This window comes from Cervus canadensis, chromosome 1, assembly GCF_019320065.1.
Source record: "Cervus canadensis isolate Bull #8, Minnesota chromosome 1, ASM1932006v1, whole genome shotgun sequence".
In the NCBI taxonomy this organism is placed as follows: domain Eukaryota; kingdom Metazoa; phylum Chordata; class Mammalia; order Artiodactyla; family Cervidae; genus Cervus; species Cervus canadensis.
This window is the reverse complement of record NC_057386.1, coordinates 14,955,416-14,979,257: the sequence shown is the minus strand read 5'-3', so window position 1 is coordinate 14,979,257 and position 23,842 is coordinate 14,955,416. Positions and strand designations below refer to the sequence as shown.

The 23,842-nt window shown below is 39.1% G+C and overlaps 1 protein-coding gene across 5 annotated transcripts in view; it reads left to right on the top strand.

The window, feature by feature from the left end:
* TANC2 (tetratricopeptide repeat, ankyrin repeat and coiled-coil containing 2) overlaps window positions 1-23,842 on the top strand; it is a 371,222-nt gene that overhangs the window by 262,670 nt on the left and 84,710 nt on the right. For all 5 annotated transcript variants that reach the window (XM_043465338.1, XM_043465364.1, XM_043465355.1 and 2 more), the window contains 2 exons: window positions 14,673-14,954; window positions 20,007-20,140. In XM_043465338.1, the coding sequence (XP_043321273.1) occupies window positions 14,673-14,954; window positions 20,007-20,140 (416 nt within the window). The remainder of the gene's footprint in view (window positions 1-14,672; window positions 14,955-20,006; window positions 20,141-23,842) is intronic.

The window sequence follows — 23,842 nt, the reverse complement described above, 5'->3', positions numbered from 1 at the left end:
CATTTTAATGCTATAAATTTATTTAGTAATGCATTAGCTGTATTTCACAGATTTTGTATTTTCACTTTTAAAATACTGGTTTGCTTTTTGATTTTTTCTTCAACTCATTGATATTTCTCAGGAATTTCCAGATATATTTCTGCTATTGATCCCTAATTTAGTTGTGTTTTGGTCAAGACCATACTTTGAACAGCATGAATTCTTTTAAATTTATTCACAATTTTTTATGAGCCAAAATATGGTCTCTCTTGATTAATTTTTCAAGACAATTATAATACTTGTGTTTGGGGTGCCCTCCCCCCAGATTCACTGATTGACTGGAAGGACTCACAGTCCACAGCATATAGTCATTCCCATAGTTATGCTTTATTACAGTAAGATGATACAAAGCAAAATCAGCAAAGGGAAAAGATGCATGTCCAGAGGAAACCAGACAGAAGCTTCAAAGTATTCTCTCCCACTAAAGTCACACAGGATGCATGTGGTTTCTCCAGCGAGTTATGACATGTGTGAACATGAGAGCTCATTAGAGATTCAGTGCCCCAAATTTTTATTAGGTTCTGGTCATATAGACCTCCTTGCCTAAAACATACCAAAATTCCAGACTCCCAGAAGAAAAGGAAACATTCAACATAAACAGTATTGTTTGTACACACAAATTAGGCACAGTGAGCCATTCTTTTTAGTTCTGGGAATCATGGGAATCCTCTTGAAATCTACATTCCCAAACTTCAGGTAAGGACCAGCCTTGCAAGCAGGCTTTCTCAAGGGTAGCAGTCTCAAGCTATGAACAGTTATGGTAACTGTTTTGTTTGCCATAGTATAATTTTATTTCTCTCTTCCCAGCCTGTATGTTGTTATTGTGAGACAGTTTACTTATCTAAATGCTATAACCATCCCCCCGCCACACATATAAAGGTCAGTTATCTTTTAGAGTTTTTAAAAAATCTTATATGTTAATCCACATAGTTCCCATTTCTAGTGCTCTTCATTTCTTTCTTTGTATTTTTCTATCTGGTGTCATATTTATTCTGCCTGAAGGACTTCTTTTAATATTTCTTATACTATGGATCTGCTGGTGACTAATTATTAATTTTTTTGATTTTAAAGTGATATTTCACTGTTATTTTTGAAAGATATTTTCAATGGTATAGAATTCTAGATTGACGTGTTTTATTTTCTTTCCATAAATTAAAGCATTAGGTCTACTACCTTTTAATTTGCATTGTTTTTGACAAGAAATCTGCTATCATCCTTATGTTTCTTCCTCCGTACTTAATGTGTCTTTTTATTCTCTGACTGCTTTTAAGATTTTTTTCTTTATCACTAGTATGAGCAGTTTGACTATGATTTGCCTTGGTGTCATTTTCTTCATGTTTCTTCACTTGAATCTCATTGAGTTTCCTTGATCAGGAAATTTATAGCTTTTGTCATTTTGAAAATTTTATAACCATTTTTCTTTAAATGTATTTTTTGTCCCCCACCTTCCAAGACTCTAATTACACTTATTATTTGACCCCTTGAAGTTGTCTCACTGTTCATTGATGCTTTTTTATTTTTTTTAATAATTTGAAAAATTTTATCTGTTTTCTCTGTGTATTTTATTTATTTGTTTTTGGTTGCACTGGGTCTTTGTTGCTGCATGCAGGCTTTCTCTAGTTTTGGCCAGCGGGGTTGCTGTTCACTGTGGTGCACAGGCTTCTTCTTGCAGTGGCCTCCCATTGTTGAACACAGGATCTAGGTGTTTAGGCCTCAGTAGCTGCGGCTCACAGGCTCTAGAATGCAGGCTCATTAGTTGTGATGCAAAGGCCTAATTGCTCCATAGCATGTAGAATCCTCCTGAACCAGGGATTAAACCCATGTCTCCTACATTGGCAGGCAGATTCTTAATCACCGGACCACCAGAGAAGTCCCTCTCTGTATATTTAATTTTGCATAGCTTTTTTACTATGTCTTTAAGGTTACTCATCTTTTGTAATGTCAGATTTCTCACAAATCTCATGTAGGTGTTTTATTCATTTCTGATTTTTTTTCTCTAGAAGTGCAGTTTGGGTCTTTTGTATCTTCTGTCTCTTTTGAACATGCTGAATATAGTTATAATCATAGTTTTTGATACTTTTCTCTGCTTATTCTAAAATCTATGTCAGTTCTGGGTCAGTTTCAATTGATTGGTTTTTCTCCTAATTATGGTTCATATTTTCCTGCTTCTGTGCATGCCTGTTAATCTTCACTTGGATGCCAAGCATTATGAATTTTACCTTATTGGGTGTTGAATATTTTTGTATTCTTCTACTTTTTTCTGGAATGTGCCTTAGTTATTTGGAAATAGCATGATCAGTTTGGGGTCTTGTCCGTAAGATTGGAGTAGAATCAGAACAATATTTGCAGGTGTCATTATTCTGTACTACTGGGTCAAGGTCTTCCTGGATATATCCAGTGTCCTGTACATTGTGAGGTTTTCCATTATGACTGGAAGAAACAGGCACTATTCCTGGCCCTATGTAAGCAGCAGGTACTCTCTTTAATCCTCACACTTGTGTCAGTCACTGCTCCGCTGATGACTCAAGGGTTACTCCACAGGTCTCCAAAATTATTTCTTTATAGCTGTTTGTCCTTTGAATTGTCACTGCCTTAGTCTCCCTGGATTCTCAGCTCTATCTGCTCAACTAAGGGAGTCTGTCAGACTCTGACTGGATTCTCCCTCCCTGCATTGTGGTCTAAAAACTCTGTCAGTGTTGTGAGTGGTCATAGCATTTACCTCATTTGTTTTCCATCTCTCAGGGATTATTATTACTCATTGCCTATGTCTAGTGTCTTAAAAACCATTGTTTCATATATTCTGTCTAGAGCTTTGTTTGTTTATCTTGGTTTTAGGTGGGAGGGCAGATCTAGTCCACATTTCTTCATGTTGGCCAGAAATAGAAATTGGATGCCAGATTTTTAAAATGAAAATTATAGATGAAATGAACCAAAGCATCAACCCATCTTTCATCAGAAAATGACTGTCTTGAATTGGTTAGAATTGGGTTTTATGTAAGCTAAAATACATATTTTACCTATAATAATGAGGAATTTTAAATATAGTTGTTATTTACACAAAATAAACCCCACATGTCACATTAGCAAGACATTAGTTACTAAATGGATGTGGGTGGCATCAGCCTTCTCAGTAACTTTTCAAAAAGAAAGGGAAAATAGTCTTTAAAAATATATATAATCTATCCTCTTTGGACACTAACTCTAAAGCACATTTTCTTCCTTCTCCCAGTTTCCTATGGGAATATGATTGTTTGATTATCAGTGTCTTGGCCAGCATCCAGGCCTTGCCTGTGATATGCACAGAGCTTGGAAAATAACGGTTTTTCTTCCCCAAATGTCTTGTTACTTAATCGCCCTCTTGTTTATGACAGTAAACTTTAAATAAGAATTTATCCCTGAAAGGTGGAAAACAGATGATTCATTTATTTTTGTTATCATTGTACAGTTCAAGTGATTTTCAAAGACCTGGGTTTGCATCCTAATAACTGTCTTCTTGTAGCCTTCCTGTCCTACTAAAGACAAGTCTGTGAACATTTCCCTGCAGTTGAGAATGGAAAATTCATATTCACCGTTTTCATTCATGAATTCATTTATTAAACGTTATTGAATGTACATTCCCTATGACAAGAGCTGCCCTAGTTAGTAAGGACTTACCAGGTTGGGTAATTGTGGTAGGGTTAACTTGATGAGATGGGCTTCCCTGGTGGCTCAGAGGTTAAAGCGTCTGCCTGCAGTGCGAGAGACCCAGGTCCGATCCCTGGGTTGGGAAGATCCCCTGGAGAAGGAAATGGCAACCCACTCCAGTATTCTTGCCTGGACAATCCCATGGACGGGGGAGCCTGGTAGGATACAGTCCACGGGGTCGCAAAGAGTCGGACACAATTGAGCGACTTCATTTCACTAAGTTGATGAGATACAAGGATAGAAGTGTAGGTGCTGACATGATTTTATCAGATACATATAGTTGATGGCCAAATACAGGAAGGATGTGTGGGATGTAAGGTTATTCATTTAAAAAGCTTGTTGAAGTATATGGTGAAAAGCAAGAGATGTTGAGAATCTGAACCATATGTCACTCAGTTGAGGATTAATTAGGTTCTGAACTAAGAAATTAATGTGAATTTTGTTATTTAGCCTTATGAAATAGATATTCTTATTATTCCCATTTTACAGATAATTAAACTGAGGCTTAGAATGATTTGGAAGCTCCTCCAGAGGTTATATCACTGTAAATAGCAGTGGAATGGCAAAAGAAAACAGGAAATATATCTGAAAGAAATTCCTCAAGAATCATTGTTAGGTCCTATGACAAATCAGATATAAAGGTCCAGAAAGAAGAAGTCCTGATGAGTCCCAGGTTTCTATCTTGGGAGACCAGACAGATGGGAATATTTAATTCACTGAGACGTATGGAAAATAAAGAATAGGTTAAGGTGAATGATATCACACTTTAGTTCTAAACATTTTAAGTTTGAGACAGCTACTGGAAATCCACAGAGATAACTCTTATAAGTTGCTGAAAATGCTATACAGGAGTTTAGAACTGGGATCTGGAAGAGAAATATAAGCCATCACCACTTAGATAGTTGTAAAAGCCATTAGTCTATTCCTTTGAGATTACCCAGGAAGATCATGAAGAAGAAAAAAACAATAAAATATAGAACCTAAGATTGGTAGTATTTCAGAGAGAGGCAGAAGAGAAGAATCATTGAAGAAGAAGAAGAGAGGGCCCAAAAAGAACTAGAAGAAAGGGTTACTGTGTCAAACCCAAGAAGGGAATATATTTCAAAAAGTGGGGATTTGTTAAAAAGTATTAAGTACTGAGCTGCGGTTAAGCATAAAAACTAAAAATAATTCACTGGACTTAAAAGTTAGAACGTCTTTAGTGTCATTAACAAAACAGTTCAACAGAGTAATGGGGGAGGAATCTAGACTAGAATGAGTTACTGTTTCGGAACTGAAGACAGCAAGTGTGGCTCTTTCAGTAGTACGTATATACCATGGAATAGTACTCAGCCATAGAAAGGAATAAAATTGAGTCAGTTTATGTGGATGAACCTAGATCCTGTTACACAGAGTGAATAAGTCAGAAAGAGAAAAATAGATATCATGTGTTAATGCATATATATGAAATCTAGAAAAATGGTATTGATGAACCTATTTGCAGGGCAAGAGTAGAGGCATAGATGTAGAGAGCGGATTTGTGGACACCGGGGTGGGAAGGAGAGGGAGGGATGATTTGAGAGAGTAGGGTTGACATACATGATAACACTACCATGTGTGAAATAGATAGCTAGTGGGAAACTGCTCTATAGAACAGGGAGCTCAGCTCGGTGCTCGGTGATGACCTTGATGGGTGGAATGGGGGGTGGGGTGGGAGGGAGACTCGAAAGGGAGGGGATATATGTATTGTTATGGCTGATTCACAGTGTTTTACAGCAGAAACTAACACAACATTGTAAAGCAGTTATATTCCAATAAAAGTTTTTTTTTTAAATGTTGGGGGGTGAAAGGATGAAGGGATATAAGTCAGCAGTTCAAAGGGGTGAGGGGTCTAGGAGAGTCCACATGTTCTCAATATCCTTTTCATTGTTTTGTTTTAAATAAATGTGTGTGGGAGGAAGGTGATTAGGTTACACTGGATTCTTTTTTGGCTTGATGGTGTGAACAGAGGTACCCACAACCGCAGTTAACCAACAGACTCTGTCCTAGGCACACTTTTGTAGTAACTTGCTTTAATCCTCTGATGTCATGATTATCCCTGATTTAAAGATTAGGAAAACTGAGAGATCAAGAAGATAAGTAACTTTCCTAAGGTTGCACAGCTAGTGAGTAACAAAGACAGGATACCAACTGAAGCAGCCTGGCTCCAAGTCCAGTTTTACCCACTCTGCTATAGGTTTTTCTGCTGACCCCAAAAGTGACTCTGCTTTATTTAATCTGTTTGTTTGTTTTTTTTTAAAGCAGAAGTTATCTGAAATGAATATGTCTCAAGCTGTTATCTTTAGATTGTTTTTTAGGACCTGTTTCAATTTGCTTTACATTTTTCAAAAACTCCATTTCCTTGGATAGGAGGACCTGCCTACTGTAGTCCTTTTCTTGAGTGCCATAAATAAGCAACAGACCCTAAACAGATTGACTCTTATAAAGGGGAGTGTGAGCCTTCCAGAAACTCAGTAGGAAGATGAGCCCTGCCTTAGTTTCATAAGCATACTTTAGAAAAAATATAACATGTTTATTGACTTATGTTGGGTGCTGATGTGATACCAGGTTTTGTCTGAAGCACATGTGTTTTTCCTGTGCTGTATGGAGAATAGCATGCACAGCCTAAACCCTGAGAATAAGCCTGAAATTATCTTTTTGTTCTGAGGAACAGAGGTGCTTCCAGGCTAGACTTTACAGCCATTGTGGAAGAATGTGAGGAAACACAACCCTACTCGTGTTTGTACCAGACCTTGGCTGTATGACACAGACCCTTTCTTCTGCCAGTCCTGTGACTGACTTCTTTTCAGATGATTCATGGTTGTTTTCCATGAGTAAATATGCTTTAGTCTAAATCCAGTTAGAGCTCTTTTGCCCCCACTTCCCCTTCCCCTTTTCCTCTGGCTGCAGCTGTTTATATTTGCGTTGGGACAAGCTGGTCTATTAGCCCTAATGCACTTTTGTTTGTTTTTTAAATGTTTACTCTTTGCTCTAGCTAAAGAAAGGTCCGTTTTCTCTGTAAGTCTAGATGCATGATTATTCATATTGATGGTCTCACAGAGACCGTTTCCTAGAGAGCTTTCATTTGTCTGTCGAAAGCCTAATTTGCATTGAAGAGATGTACACACAGATCTGAGTCTTGAGTGGTTATTACATTTCTTAAAAAGAAAAGAAAAACTGCTTTCCAAAACTTTTCGTGTTTGTGTACTCTATTGGAATGTTTTTCCTTTTGGTGCTTTTTCTTTCAACATTTTATTAGCAAAATTTTCAGTATACCCCAAAAAAGACAGTTTCACAATAAACACTCATATACTTGCCTTGATTATGTCATTAATGTTTTTTTATTTCTATCACATATCTATCCATTCTGCCCTTCTCTTCAACCACACATCATTTTTTTTTTTACAAATTTCAAAGTAAATTCCAGATGTCAGTATACTTGGGAATGTTTTGAGAAGCATGGGATGATCTTCCTGCTCTCTTGCTGCCCTGGGACAGCCACTTCTTGGGTACCAGGGCTTAGAGAACCGAATCTGTTGCTAAATGTATGGTTTAGCTCAGTTTTTTTCCCTTGGCTCAGCTACAGTTGCAGTGGTCCTTTCTCCTTAGATTATTTCAGTGGTTTCTGCTTTAGAAAATCTCTTGGAAGCCAGCTGATCTCCTAAACAAAGAAACATTTATTTAGGAAGATGAATGCCACAGAAAGTATTCATTACCTCCGAGTCCCACAGCGCAGGCCAAAGCGCCTCCTTGTTCATATGCCCTAAATTTATTGTTGATACATAGAGATTGTGACTTTCTTTTATCATATTGATCTGACAAAAGCCTTAAATTCTGAGGTACAGAAATCATTTCTGGGCTGTTCTTGGTGTCTACAGTTGTTTTACCATATGGTGCTGGGTTAATTTTGTCTGTTCTTCCCTTGAGGCTTTTGTGAATTGATTACATTTTTAGAAATTTTTTAAAATAACTTTTCAAAATGTCAAAGCTTTCTCAGTAGAATAAAATATGATGAGAGATTACGTCAACATGAGAACAAGTTATCTTAATAGCATTTTTCTCAGAAACTTCAGCATTGAAGTTGAGTCCGTACTTACCCTGTATTATAAATTGGCATCGGTCAGATTCGTGAAAGCCCCTTTTGAGACAAAATGTTAAGTAATCTTAGACCTGAACAGATAAGTCTGTTAGTCTAGAAAACACCTGAGTGTCTCAGAAGTTCTTCTGTCTCTCTCTGGCCAATCATGCCATTTCTAAAGGGAAGCATATAGGTGATTCCCTTTATGAGGTGAAGGAGAAAGAAGCTAGCCTAGCCAGTCAGCCAAGTCTGCTCTGTTCTCGTCATCAGTGATGTAACTGATGACCAGATTTCAAATTTAATACTGATATGCTATAGAGAAACAACCTAGTATAATACAAAAAAAACGTGGAATTTGGAGTCAGAATTAGGAGTTTTTTTCTTTATTACCAATTCTTTTTAATGGGAGTATAATTGTTTTTCAGTGTTACACTAGTTTCTGCTTACAACAGTGTGAATCAGCCATATGTATACATATGTCTCCTCCCTCTTGAGCCTCCTGTCTCATCCCCAATCCCACCCCTCCAGGTCATCACAGAGCAGCAGGCTGAGGTCTCTGTGCCAAGCAGCAGCTTCCCCTTAGCTATCTGTTTTACACATGCTAGTGGGCACATGTCAGTGCTCCTCTCCCAGTCCATCCCACCCTCCCCTTCCCCATCCCCCATGTCCACAAGTCCATCCTCTATGTCTGTGTCTCTACTCCTGCCCTACAAATAGGTTCATCAGTACCATTTTTCTAGATTTTATATATATGAGTTAATTTACAATATTTTTTTTTTAAAAAAAGAATTGGGTTTTGATTCTGGTTCTGAAACCAGCTGTTTGTGACCCGAGATCTCTTCTTGGACTCATATCAAGCCAGTTGATCTTCTGTTCTCTCCTTCTTCTCTGGGAGTCCTGTGATTGCTCAGCCAGAGCTCAGCAGGTCTGTGTGAGTGTCTGCCCACCAAGGGCACTCAGCCACCCAGGAACCCCCTTGCATGGTGAACAGCCCTCTGCTGTCGAGTGACATAATTGGAAAGGATGGAGTGAGGCGCTCCAAGGATCAGTCCTTCCACTGAAGCAACCGTTAAGCTGGCGAGTCTGACAGAATCCACTTTTTCAGAACTTTGGAATTGCTAAGCAAAGCGAGAAAAGCAGGTTATGAAACAGTATCTATAGTACGATTTTTGTTTTAAAAATAAGTATCTATTGGTACAGACAAAACTCAGGAAAAAAGTGAATTGTGTTTCTCTCTGGCTAGTGGGAGTAAGATTATTATTCTGTTTATCTGCTATTCCTAAATTTTCTGTAGTGAATATGTATTACTTCCGTAAAAAATAACAAAACTAAAATAGAACAGTTTGGCAGTCTCTCAAGAAGCTAAAACATATAGAGTTTACATATGACCCAGCAGTATGTTCAGCCGTACTGCTCCTGGAAATATACCCAAGAGAACTGAAAACACGTGTACAAAAACCTGTACATGAATGTTCACAGTAGCATGATTCATAATAGCCAAAAAGTGGAAACAGCCCAAATGTTTGTCAGATGATAAATGGATAAACAAAATGTGATATATCCATATAATGGAATATTGTTCAGCAATAAAAGAACAAAGTACTGATACATGTTACAGCATGGATGAACCTCAATTCAGTTCAGTCGCTCAGTCGTGTCCGACTCTTTGTGACCCCATGAATCGCAGCACTCCAGGCCTCCCTGTCCATCACCAACTCCCTGAGTTTACTCAAACTCAAGCCCATGGAGTTGGCGATGCCATCCAGCCATCTCATCCTCTGTCGTCCCCTTCTCCTCCTGCCCTCAATCTTTCCCAGCATCAGGGTCTTTTCCAATGAGTCAATTCTTCGCATGAGGTGGCCAAAGTACTGGAGTTTCACCTTCAGCATCAGTCCTTCCAATGAACACCCAGGACTGATCTCCTTTAGGATGGACTGGTTGGATTTCCTTGCAGTCCAAGGGACTCTCAAGAGTCTTCTCCAACATCACAGTTCAAAAGCATCAATTTTCAGCGCTCAGCTTTCTTCACAGTCCAACTCTCACATCCATACATGACCACTGGAAAAACCATAGCCTTGACTAGACGGACCTTTGATGGCAAAGTAATGTCTCTGCTTCTTAATATGCTATCTAGGTTGGTCATAACTTTCCTTCCAAGGAGTAAGCGTCTTTTAATTTCATGGCTGCAATCACCATCTGCAGTGATTTTGGAGCCCAAAAAAATTAAGTCTGACACTGTTTCCACTGTCTCCCCATCTATTTCCCATGAGGTGATGTGACCAGATGCCATGATCTTAGTTTTCTGAATGTTAAGCTTTAAGCCAACTTTTTCACTCTCCTCTTTCACTTTCATCAAGAGGCTTTTTCTTCACTCTCTGCCATAAGGGTGGTGTCATCTGCATATTTGAGGTTATTGATATTTCTCCTGGCAATCTTGATTCCAGCTTGTGCTTCTTCCAGCCCAGCGTTTCTCATGATGTACTCTGCATGTAAGTTAAATAAGCAGGGTGGCAATATACAGCCTTGATGTACTCCTTTTCCTATTTGGAACCAGTCTGTTGTTCCATGTCCACTTCTAACTGTTGCTTCCTGATCTGCATACAGGTTTCTCAAGAGGCAGGTCAGGTGGTTGGTATTCCCATCTCTTTCAGAATTTTCCACAGTTTGTTGTGGTTCACACAGTCGAAGGCTTTGGCGTAGTCAATAAAGCAGAAATAGATGTTTTTCTGGAACTCTCTTGCTTTTTCGATGATCCAGCGGATATTGGCAATTTGGTCTCTGGTTCCTCTGCCTTTTCTAAAACCAGCTTGAACATCTGGAAGTTCACGGTTCACGTATTGCTGAAGCCTGGCTTGGAGAATTTTGAGCATTACTTTACTAGCATGTGAGATGAGTGCAGTTGTGCGGTAGTTTGAGCATTCTTTGGGATTGCCTTTCTTAGGGATTGGAATGAAAACTGACCTTTTCCAGTCCTGTGGCCACTGCTGAGTTTTCCAAATTTGCTGGCATATTGAGTGCAACACTTTCACAGCATCATCTTTCAGGATTTGAAATAGCTCAACTGGAATTCCATCACTTCCACTAGCTTTGTTCGTAGTGATGCTTTCTAAGGCCCACTTGACTTCACATTCCAGGATGTCTGGCTTTAGGTGAGTGATCACACCATTGTGATTATCTGGGTCGTGAAGATCTTTTTTGTACAGTTCTTCTGTGTATTCTTGCCACCTCTTCTTAATATCTGCTGCTTCTGTTAGGTCCATACCATTTCTGTCCTTTATCAAACCCATCCTAGCCTGAAATGTTCCCTTGATATCTCTAATTTTCTTGAAGAGATCTCTAGTCTTTCCCATTCTGTTGTTTTCCTCTATTTCTTTGCACTGATCACTGAGGAAGGCTTTCTTGTCTCTCCTGGCTATTCTTTGGAACTCTGCATTCAAATGGGAATATCTTTCCTTTTCTCCTTTGCTTTTCACTTCTCTTCTTTTCACAGCTATTTGTAAGGCCTCCTCAGAGAACCATTTTGCCTTTTTGCATTTCTTTTCCATGGTGATGGTCTTGATCCCTGTCTCCTGTACAATGTCACAAGCCTCCATCCATAGTTCATCAGGCTCTCTGTCTATCAGATCTAGTCCCTTAAATCTGTTTCTCACTTCTACTGTATAGTCATAAGGGATTTGATTTAGGTCATACGAATGGTCTAGTGGTTATCCCTACTTTCTTCAGTTTAAGTCTGAATTTGGCAATAAGGAGTTCATGATCCGAGCCACAGTCAGCTCCTGGTCTTGTTTTTGCTGACTCTATAGAGCTTCTCCATCTTTGTCTGCAAAGAATATAATCAATCTGATTTCAGTGTTGACCATCTGGTGATGTCCATATGTAGAGTCTTCTCTTGTGTTGTTGGAAGAGGGTGTTTGCTATGACCAGTGCGTTCTCTTGGCAAAACTCTATTAGCCTTTGCCCTGCTTCGTTCCGTACTCCAAGGCCAAATTTGCCTGTTACTCCAGGTGTTTCTTGACTTCCTACTTTTGCATTCTAGGCCCCTATAATGAAAAGGACATCTTTTTTGGGTGTTAGTTCTAAAAGGTCTTGTAAAAGGATGAACCTCAAAAACATGCTAAGTGCAAGAAGCCAGATGCCAAAGGGTAATATATATGTGAAAGGTCTCAAATAGGCAACCCTGTAGAGACGAAGTTTTTGGTTGCCAGGGGCTAGGGAAATGGAGCCTAGAGAGTGACAGCTAATGGGTAAGTGGTTTTCTTTGGACAATGATGAAAATCTTTAAGAATTAAATAGTGATGGTTGTGCAGTTTTGTGAATGTACTAAAAAACCACTGGTTTACATACTTTAGAAGGATGAACGTTACAGTATGTGAATTATAGCTCAATAAAATAATATTTAAGAAAAGTAAAGTAGAATCTATTTAACTGTAAGATACTAGAGTTAAGAATATTTTTAGCAAGTCAAAGTCTATTTTTCACCTAATTCTGTAATTATATATGTAACCATGTATCTATATCTCCACAGCCTTTTCTTTTTTTAAGTGAAAATTGGGAACATTTTAAAACTGACATAGGAAACTATTTGCTTCTATTATTAGAGTTTGACTTTATATTTTTAACTTTTGTACTAGTTTTGGAATTAACCTTTTTTAAAATGCTCAGTTATCATTCAAATGGCTTTGCAGTAGTTTTAAATGAGAGTATTTACATGTGTGTGTTTTTCTCAAGTAAGCTGCCATCTCCAGGTTCTATATTAAGATGTTGGAATGGTTTAAGTATGTTCTAGAATAATATAAGCAGTATAAGTAGACCTAATTTCCATTTTTATGATTTCCTTTCTCCCATCTCATCCCCTTCCCACCTCTGACATTTATTCTGTAAAACATAATATGGGGTTATAATATAATGCTTTGTTTTTAATTAAATCTTTCAGTAAGCATTTATTGAGCACCTACTGTGTGTCAAGGTACTGTGCTAAGGTTAACAATACAGAAATGAAATTTTTAAAAATAAATAATAATATAAAAATAAATGATACATCTTGTTCAGTTGCTCAGTTATGTCTGACTCTCTGCACTACCATAGATTGCAGCATCCCAGGCTTCCCTGTTCTTAACCATCTCCTGGAGTTTGCCCAAATTCATGTCCATTGAGTCAGTGATGCCATCCTACCATCTCACCCTCTGATGTCCCCTTCTCCTCCCGCCTTCAACCTTTCCTAACATCAGGGTCTTTTCCAATGAGTCAACTCTTCACATCAGGTGGCCAAAGTATTGGAGCTTCAGCTTCAATCCTTCCAGTGAATATTCAGGATTGATTTCCTTTAGAATGGACTGGTTTGATCTCCTTGCTGTCCAGGGGACTCTCAAGAGTCTTCTCCAACACCACAGTTCAAAAGCATCAGTTCTTCAGCACTCAGCCTTTTTTTATTGTCCAGCTCTCACATCCATACATGACTACTGGAAAAACCATAGCTTTGACTTGATGGACCTTTGTAGGCAAAGTAATGTCTCTGCTTTTTAATACGCTGTCTAGATTTGTCACTGCTTTTCTTCCAAGGAGCAAGTGTCTTTTAATTTCATGGCTGCAGTCACCGTCCACAGTGATTTTGGAGCCCAAGAAAATAAAGTCTGTCACTGTTTCCATTGTTTCCCTATCTATTTGCCGTTAAGTGATGGGACTGGATGCCATAATCTTTGTTTTTTGAATGTTGATTTTAAGCCAGCTTTTTCACTCTTCTCTTTCACCTTCATCAAGAGGCTCCTTAATTCCTCTTCACTTTCTGCTATAAGGGTGGTGTCATCTGCATATCTGAGGTTAATGGTACATTTAGAACAACTCTTAATTAAGAAGACATTTAACTCAGATATGAGAGGTCAGGTAGGACTTCTTTTTACCATCAGTATTATTAGGAGGTTGATCATTGAAACCAAGTCATATTACGGGTTTTTAGAGAACCATTGCACATAGAGCTCATGCTTGGCACTTACCACATCTCACAAATGCATAAGCACAGAGAAGAGTCTTGAGGAAAGCAATAGGGATTTGTCCCCAGTACATGTGTGTAGAAGCCAGAAATCTTTTTTAATTGGCATGAATACAAGCAGTACAGGTGCAGAGATGTTAAGTGGAAGTTGAGTTTCTGCTTTCTTGACCACTTAACGTACCGAAAACCTTTTACACCATCAGAACTTTTACTTCCCCTAATATGCTTGCTATTTTTTTCTTTAAATATCATCATGAACTTAAAGGAATCACTGTTTTTTACTAGTGTTTTTAAAGAAACAGACAGGTTCTCTTCACATTGCTTTCCATGGGACCGATGTGTAGTAGTGTAGTCGTATTGGTGGTTAAATACTGAAATATGACCTTGCAGGTTGGTAAAGAACTAATGCTGTCAGCCATCTGGATTCCCTGCCACACCCCAGCCTCTCCCGAGACTCCAACCCTACATATCCCCGCAATCCAGCATTTTAAAGGTTATCCCCGGGCCAAGGAGGAGGCTTGAGGGACTCTGCATTTTTACTACTGTTCCTAATTGCCAGCACCTGGGCCAGCCCCATTGTTAAATCATTTTGAGTATCACACTGATTTTCTGACTATAACATAAGTTACTGCTGTTTTAACCATGTTTGTGTTCTGCCAGCTGCAGTTGCAAGTAGCTCTAGCTCATGTATCATTGCCTCTCTATACAGAACCAAAATTCAGAGTTTTCTTATTTTCTGAATAACCCAGAATACCCTCACAGTGTAACTCTCAATGGTCTTGTAAACCATACTGCTTTTTTGCTCTTCATTTCTCTCAGTGTTGACAGTTTGGCCTGAGTCCCCTGTTCTCTTATTGTTCCTTCCAGTCCGCTTTGCACCTTACAGACCTCCTGATATCTCCCTGAAGCCCCTGCTCTTTGAAGTGCCCAGCATCACTACGGAGTCAGTGTTCGTTGGTCGGGATTGGGTTTTCCATGAAATAGATGCTCAGCTTCAAAGTTCAAACGCCAGCGTGAACCAGGGAGTCGTGATCGTGGGAAACATTGGGTTCGGCAAAACCGCCATCATCTCCAGACTGGTGGCCCTCAGCTGCCATGGAACACGGATGAGACAGATCGCCTCTGACAGCCCACATGCCTCCCCCAAACGTAAGTACCCCCTTTTTTTTAAAGAACTCTCTGCTACATGGCTCTGAAATTTCATCTTTATATTTAGTCTCAGATCCTTTCATTTTCTGATCTGCAAAACCTGATTTGTATGTGAGGGTCTTCAACTCAGAGTTGGGAGAAGGAATGTAATACTCTGCTGACATTTAGCCCGCATAGCCGACAATCACCTGAGTGTAACAGAAAAACCCTTTCTCTCAGAATGAATGTATGATTCTGCCCTCCTGACTGGCTGGCTGGCCCGTCCTTTGGGTAATGACTATAGCTGTTGCCTGTTAGAGCTGTTTGCATCCATTGCTGTCAGCTTTTGCTCAGCCTGTGCCCAGCTTTTCTGGCACAGCCTGTTTGCAGCCTCCATTTCCTTGCGATTGGTGTCTGATGCGCTGCTTGGGTGTGAATTTCGTTGTGTCCTTGAAGAGTTTCTCCTGCTTCCTTGTGAAGAGATGTTGAGATCTCATTATATATTCATGCTTCTTTAATCACAGGCAGGGTGCAGTTTAACGATCACCGTCAGGATCTTGTTTGTTTTTAAAATACTTGCATGGTCCTTAGTACCAGGTCCTCTCTAAGAGTTTAACAAATATTAGTTCATCCAGTCCTCTCAGCAACTCAAGTGAGGTAGTTCCTGTTATCTGCCTTTCACAAATAAGTGGTTTGAGGCTCAGAGAGGTTAAGTAAGCCTCCCAGGTTTCACAGCCAGTAAAGAGTGAAACTAGAATTTGCGCCTAAGCAGTCTGGTTTCAGAGGCCAGTCTCATCCATTTTGCTGTGATCCCCTCTGTTTATGCCTGGAACTCCCATGAGTTGAGGAGCTAAAAGGAAATGTATGGGTATTCTTATACATAGTATATGTAGAGAACCACAAATTAGATGATCTTTAAGATTGATTCCTATGCTAAAATCACACTCCTATGTGATTCTAAGATGTCTTCATGTTTAAAAGTAACTGTTCATACCTATTCCAGTATTTTCCTTAGCGTGCTTACATATCACACCAGACTACTACTTATCTGAGTCATCCAAGAGGTTAACTGTTTGAGTGTGTCTACGTGGCTTCTGCTAGTTATAAGAGAACAAAAAGAAACTATTGCTCTGCTAGCCCAAATGAGTAATCTAGCTCATCATAGATTTCCAGACAGCAACCACTAGAAGTGATTGGTTTGAGGTCATAGTAGCTACAGAGTCTAGCACAGTGCTGTGGGAACTCAAGAGAAAGTCACTGAGCAACCCCCAAATATCCTGGCTTCTGTTGACATTAATTAACGTAAGCAGATCGCCTCTGGTAAACTTACAGATAATCTGACATGTAGAAGAACTAGTGTCTAGAAAGAAAACCAGTTGAATCAAGAGTCCCTGTTTGCCTGGGTGTAGTAAGAATTAGTACAGAAGAATTCATGTCTTAAGAGCCATATCATGCTTAGTTTCTGGATGAAGCTTTTCTGAGGTAGATTGACAGAATGTCAGAGGAGTCAAGAGTCCACAGATTGAGTCCCAGTGCTCAAATTGACAATACTCTGTAACCTTGAGAACCTTACTGTAATTCTTTAGACCTCAGTTTTGTCACCCATAAAATGCATCAGTAGGATTTGGTGATCTTTAAGATCCATTCCTGTGCTACAATTCTGTGATTCTAAGAAGATGTCTTCATGGCTAAATGTAACTTGCCATACCTATTTCAGTGTTTTCTTATTTTTTTCCTTTTTTATTTTTAGGTATAATTTTTTTTTTACTATGTTAGTACACAAGTTGTTAATTTTTAGTAGACTTTATTTTTTTAATTATTTTTTTGAGCTGGATCTTCGTTGCTTTGCACAGGCTTTCTCTAGCCGTGGCAGGCGGGGGCTGCTCTTTGTTGCAGTTCAAGAACTTCTCATTGCAGATGCTTCTCTTGTTGCAGCGCACGGCCTCTAGGCGTGCGGGCATCAGTAGTTGTGGTGCATGGACTTAGTTGCTCCCTGGCATGTGAAATCTTTTGGACAAGGGATTGATCCCATGTCCCCTGCATTGACAGGCTGGTTCTTACCCGCCGTACCACCAGGGAAGTCCTATTTCAGTATTTTCCTTAATGTGTGTACATATTACACCAGACTACTACTTATCTGAGTTATCCAAGAGGTTAACTATTTGACTGTGTCAGGAAGAAAACCAGAGAGATGATCCTCTCTCTGACTCCTCTGTATGTCACTGTGGCAGATAACAGAATGGTAGAATCATGGCTCAAGGGCAAGAAGATCTGCTTTCTCTGAAAGCAAAAGTACCTTGGAGTGCCCCCCTCTAAGCCTGGGAGAGCAGGAGTTAATAGAAAACAACCATGTGCTCCCCAAGCAGAGGTTCTCTAAAGGTAGTTCATCAAGTTATTCTCTAACATCCATTGCCTTTTACCTCCAGAGAAACTCTAAAAATACCAGAACACTCCCATTCATGTAATAAATGTCCACATGTTAGATTGGAGATTTGGCCTGATAGTTAACTTTCACAACTTGAAAAGGTGTTAAAGGGATAGAGTGTGTGGCTATGTATTTATCAGAATTGCACAGAACCAGCACTGCCTTGTTGTAATCTTTGATGTAGTAATTTTTGTTGTCATCTTTGATGTTCAAACCAAACCACTACTCCTTAAGAAGGGTCAGGAATAAGTGGTTGACGTCATTTACTGGTATTTAAATATTAACTCTGAACAAAAAAATCAACTCTTGGAATTACCCCAAAACTACACACTTCTATAAAATTTTCATTTTCTGCCATGCAAATGATTAATAATAAAATGTAACATCAGTTTGTTTTAGAACTGTCTCTCTCATTAAATTTTCTAGTTTTGAGGGCACATGTTTTGTCTTTCTTGTATTATTATCCTCATGAGGTTTTGGTTAAAACTTTTCAAGTATTGGGACTCAAAAGTACTACTTTTAAAAAATCAGCTATCTGTATGTTTCTATTTTATATTTCTGTTATTTCTGTAAACAGATATGAATTGAATATATATTAACCAATTTTTTTTTCTATATTAACCAATTTAAAGGTATTTCTTTGAGGAAAAAAATAGAATAAAGAACAAGCTGTTTATCAACATCAATCTTTTACTATAGGAGCCAGCACTGGAAATGTCACTGGCAGTAGCAGAATTTTTTTCATTAGTGAATAAGGATGATGTCTATAGAGAGAGAATTGAGTTCAGTTTTTACAGTTTAATTTACATTAAACTTTGATAGGTGTATTCGGAATCTCACTGGCCTTCTCAACCCTCAGTCAGTGATGTAGTTGTAGTAATGATGAAAATAGGTGAAACGTTATTGGAACTCCTGGCCTTCATCTCTGCATCCTGTGTCGTTCTTTTTTCTGTCTCCACCTCCTCCACGCTGAGTAGCACTGCTCTGGAAGATGTGAGCAGTCTAGCCTGCAGCACTGCATTGCCTGGCTCTGTCCTTCCCCCACAGACACCCAGCCCCCAGCCGCCCCCTCCTTGTCATTTCCCTGGGAAGGCACAGAAAAGCTGTCAAGGCAGGCACTAGCCTGTCATCCTGTTTTCCACCTACACCCCTTCCCAAACCTTACTCCCCCGTCAGTCTCTACCACCACCATCATCACCCACCCCTCAACACATACACTCTTCTAAGAACAAAAACATTTTGTGAAGCTGGACCTGTTGTATAATTGGGGTATTATCACATGAACTGCAAAGATACTCAGTACAGTAGTTAGGGAAGTTCGGTCTAACACAGGACTCTATTCTCCTGTCCCTAGAAGTCTCAGTGTAGTTATTGTTTGGATTTGATATTTGCCAACAGCTGCCATGCCCCCAAATAGCTGTTCAGTGGGTAGCTCCTCCTCTCCCCACCCCGCTCATTCCAGAAGTCCGTTTTGCCAATTTGCTGTGCACACCGGTGTCTCTTCCTGATTCACTTATTTTCTGCTGTTCTCTGAATACCAAGTGGAAAGTAAAGACACCCAAACAGAAAGGAGGGCATCTCCAGAAGGGAACAGCTAGAAGACAGAAGACCATAATTACCCACAAAATCAAGTAACAGATAAAGGGAAACGGGGTGGAACATGGGAGTGAACAACAGGCGTGATAGACTGACAGTCGCTGAACCCACTGTTCTTCAGTCTTTCACTGCCGTCTCCCACACCTCCCCTCCTACAGTGTATTCAGAACTCTAGGCAATGGCCAGTTGGATGGAAGAGGTCTCAATTCAGTCCTCATGGTAGGGAGCCACATGAAAACCATTTTCCCTGTTCTTCCTCCTTTTCAATAGCTGTTGACCATTCGGTAACAGCCTACTTATTTTTTACCCCTTGTTAAAATATTATCTGTATTCACAAATGTAGTCCATGATTTCTAGTAGTAGTTAAGATATTACCTAAATAACATGAATAAATGGAATTTTTTAAAAACAGGTTTATTAAGCTACAATTCACCTAACCCTGTAATTCACCCATTTAAATTGTTCAGTTCAGTGCATTTTAGTATATTCACTGAGTTGTAAAGCAATCACCGTAATCTTAGAATGTTTTCATCCCCCCCAAAAGAAATCCCATGCCTGTTAGCAGTCCGTCTTCATTTCCCTGCTAAGTCCCTATTTCCACCCCTAAGTAACCACTAATCTGTTTTTTTGTCTCCTGTGGATGTTCCTATTCTGGGCATTTCACATAAATAGAATCATACGTTATATGACCTTTTGCAACTGGCTTCTTTGAATGAGGGTAACATTTCCAGGGGTTATCCATGTTGTTTTGAATGTGTTGGTATTTTATTTCTTTTTATTGTCAAGTAACGTTCCCTTGTGGGGCTGAACCACATTTTATCAGTTCATCAGTTGATGGACATTTGGGTTGTTTCCACTTTGGAGCTGATATGAATCCTGCTTCTTTGAGCACTTGTGTACAAGTTTTTTCATGGACATACATTTTTAATTCTCTTGGGTACATACCTAAGAGTAGAATTGCAGGAATGTTCAACACATTGAATTTAGCCAGTCTTCAATCAGTTCAGAGTTTTACGATGATCTGATGCAAACATCTCATCTTTTTAATCCAGATGTGGATGCCAACAGAGAGCTGCCACTCACGCAGCCACCGTCAGCCCACTCTTCCATCACCAGTGGAAGCTGCCCAGGAACTCCAGAAATGCGCAGGCGGCAGGAGGAGGCCATGCGGAGACTAGCCTCACAGGTACGAGAGGATCCCCACGCTAGTGCCGTTTTAACATCAACAGAACAATGGTAGGGAGACCCCAGCAAAGTAAACAAAAGTATATATGGGTATACCATTAAAACATAGAGAAAAGTTTCTCTTTGTTTGCCGTTCCTAGAAAAATACTTTGTTATTTCAGAATCAGAAACTTATTGTTGGAAGGACCCTTAGAAATAACCAAAGTCCCATAACAAATAGATAAGAAAGTGGAGACTCAGAGTTATATGATTTACCCAAGATCACAGTATAAGTAATCAATATAGTTTTTAAATTTTCATTCCTAGCTCATAACTTCCTGCTGTACTGCACTATCCATAAATTTTTTATATGTTGCATTGTAATTCTCTTTATTTTTGTCAAAGCGATATACACACATAGTTCAGGAAATCAAATAATGTTCAAAGACTTATAATAAAAACCAGGAATTCTTTTCTCCTCCCCAAGCCACCCTCTCCCCAAAGGCAAACACTTTCAGTGTTTAGAGATATTTTTCTGATCCATATCTCCATCTTTGTAAATAATATTTATGAACTGCTATAACTGTTTTCATCAGTTCTATACATTATCTATTGCTTCTTATTATGAATGATGAGAATTTTGGCTCTTTCACCTTCCTTGCTCTGTCCATCATGTCACTACAGTTATATCATTATTTTTGTCTGAATCCATGTTATATTATTTTCAGTATTAATACTGGGCAACACGGTTCACTGTGGAACCAAGAATAACATTTTCTTCTTGAGCAGTTTTGTTTTTCCCAGGTTATGAAATGCCTCATTTTAAAATTTGCTTCTTTTTCTTCAAAGCGATGATTGTCGTTCCATAACTCTTAATGCTTTGTAAAATGGCTCTCAGTACAATTTTCCACATCAATTATATTCACCGCCACACACATTCTGGAAGCCCCAGAGTTCTCCATCAAACTAACCTGGACCTCAGATGCTGTCAAGGCTTACCACCTACTTATTATCCTGGAAATTCTGTTACTGCTTTTCTGTGTTTGATCCCATCTCATTATCTTTCTTGATTAAATTCCTTTCTTTGATGGAGCACATCCTCTAGTAGCTTCCCAAGAAAAAATGCCAAGGAGGTAAATTTTCCAAGATTTAATGTTCATAAAAGTGTCTTTATTTCATTCTCATACATTACCATTTGTTTGATATCATAAAACTGGAGTTTAAAAATTGTTCTCCCTCAGAATTTTGAAGGCATCCACCTTTTAAAAAATTTTTTTAAGTTAATTTTTATTGGAGCATAATTGCTTTAGAATGTTGTATTAGCTTCTACTGCACATAGCTTGGATCAGCTATACATATACATATATGTACTCCCTTTTGGAAGACATCCATCTTGAACTTCCAATATTACTATTTAAGTAATATGGTTTTCTTGTTGTTCAGTTGCTAAGTCATATCTGACTCTTTGTGACCCCGTGGACTGCAGCACACCAGGCGTCCCCTCCCTTCACTATTTCCCGGAGTTTACTCAAACTCATGTCCATGGAGTTGGTGATGCTATCTAACCATCTCATCCTCTAGTTCCATCCTAATATGGTACTATTCTTATTCCTAATTCTTTATATATACTTTTTTCCCCTCCAGAAGCTCTAAGAATCTTCTCTGTCACCACTCTTACTAGGTCTTTTTTTTTTTTTCATATTCTATTGGTGCCTAGTGAACCCTGGGTATATTCTTTGATTCAAGGAAATGCTTTTGTATTATTTATTGATAATTTCCTCACCACCACTTCCTCTGTTATCTCCTTCTACAACTCGTTTTAGTCAAAAATTAATTTCCTATGTTAATACTCTTCTTCACTTCTCTGTTTCCTATACTTTTGTTTTCCTATTTTGATTTATGATCCACTTTAAAGAGATTTCCTCAACATCACCTTGCAATACTTTCACACACACACAAAAAAATTGGCTATCATAGTTTTAATCTCCAATAGGTCCTTTTTTCCCGCAGGTGTTCCCCTCTTTTTTTATAGCATACTGTTTTTGTGTGGTGCATGCATTATGTTCTCTTATCTCTTCCTTAATAGTTAGGTAATGAAAACCTGGTGGAAGCTTATGTATGCAGAGAGCTTAACTGTAGAGAATTAAGATGACCTGTCAACTTTTACTGGAAAACCCCAAAGTCAGTGTCCATAAGTTTTTTCTTGCACTGTTCATCTTATCTAGCAGGGAATCCACCAGTCTCCTGGAGGGCGTATATCCTGGTTGCCAGCATTCTAAAGCTAGTGAGAGGAAGTGAAGTTTCATCGCTTAGATTGCAGACTTTTACGTAAGCCCCTTGCTTCAGCCCTGCACCTGTTCCTCACCTACCCTGTGTCTGGTGTCCCTAAGCCTGGATTCTCTTAGTTTCTTGAGTGAATATAATCCTCTTTCCTGTGGGTTTTGGGGAAGGTAGTCACCCAGCTGGGCAGGATGGGAGGGATATCTGGGGATCCAACTGCTCCTTCCATAAACGTCAAATAATTTCTGTGTTTTCAACTTCCTTCCTCACCCCTCTTCTTCCACAGTATCTGGTCCTTGTAATTCCTGTGCTTTTCTGAGGTTTGACAGATGATTTGGCCTGTATCCTCAGCTAGCACTTGCTTCACCTTCTTCTGTTAAGCCATTTAATCCTACATTCATATTCCATCTTTATATATTATAATCAGAGATTAGATATTTCTCATCAACAGAGTTTGCATTTCTGTTTCTTTTTTTTTCCCAAATCACTCTGTGATAATCTTTTCTTTATTTTGTGACGATTGTTTACTTATTTGGCCGCATGGTGGGATCTTAGTTCCCTAAGTCGGGATTGAACCTGTTCCCCTCCCCCACCCCTGCAGTGGAAGCACGGAGCCTTAACCACTGGACTGCCAGGGAAGTCTCCGCATTTCTGTTTCTTATTCTCCTTATTTTGGAGGAATGCCGTCTCCAGTGTTTGAAAAAGTCTCTTGTCATGATTAATTAGTAATGAGGAACAGGAACGCATCTTCACTGTCATAAGCTTCTAATTTCTTCATAGAAATCCTGTCCAGGTGTGAGCCAGAAATAGCATGTTTCCCCCAACTGCATTTTCAGTTGTCCCCACTTAGTAGTATACACCCATGTATAAATGGGCTTCTGAAAACAGTTTGCGATCTCCCTCATTTCACTGCTAACTCAGTGCAACTTTAAAAGACATCTTTGTTTTTTCTTTTTTCTAAATATCCCATGTAAGCCGACTCCAGCCTCTTCTTTAGAAAAATCAGGATAAATGTCATCTGGAAATACACAAATGCTGAAAGCTTTCATCGTCACAGTCGTTTATTTATTCATTTGGAATAGATGTTTGGAACGCCTGTAATACAAGATTGAAGCTAAAGCAGTGATCAAGACAGGCACAGTCCCTGTTATTAGGTAGCCTGCGTTTTTGTGGTGGGAGAAGGCCAATAAACAAACAAATACATGGTCTATCAGATGGTGATGGGTGCTAGAAAGAAACTCTTCACATGTTGTCACTTCTTAGTCTGTCATCAGGAGAAAAGTCCCAGGACTTCCCTGGCTGTCCACCCATTAAGACTGCACTTCCACTGCCGGTAACACAGGTTCAGTATCTGATGGGGAACTAAGATCCCACATGCCTTGTGGTGCAGTCAAAAAGTTAGAAGAGAGAGAAAGAAAGAAATCCCAAGATTCTATATGTTCAA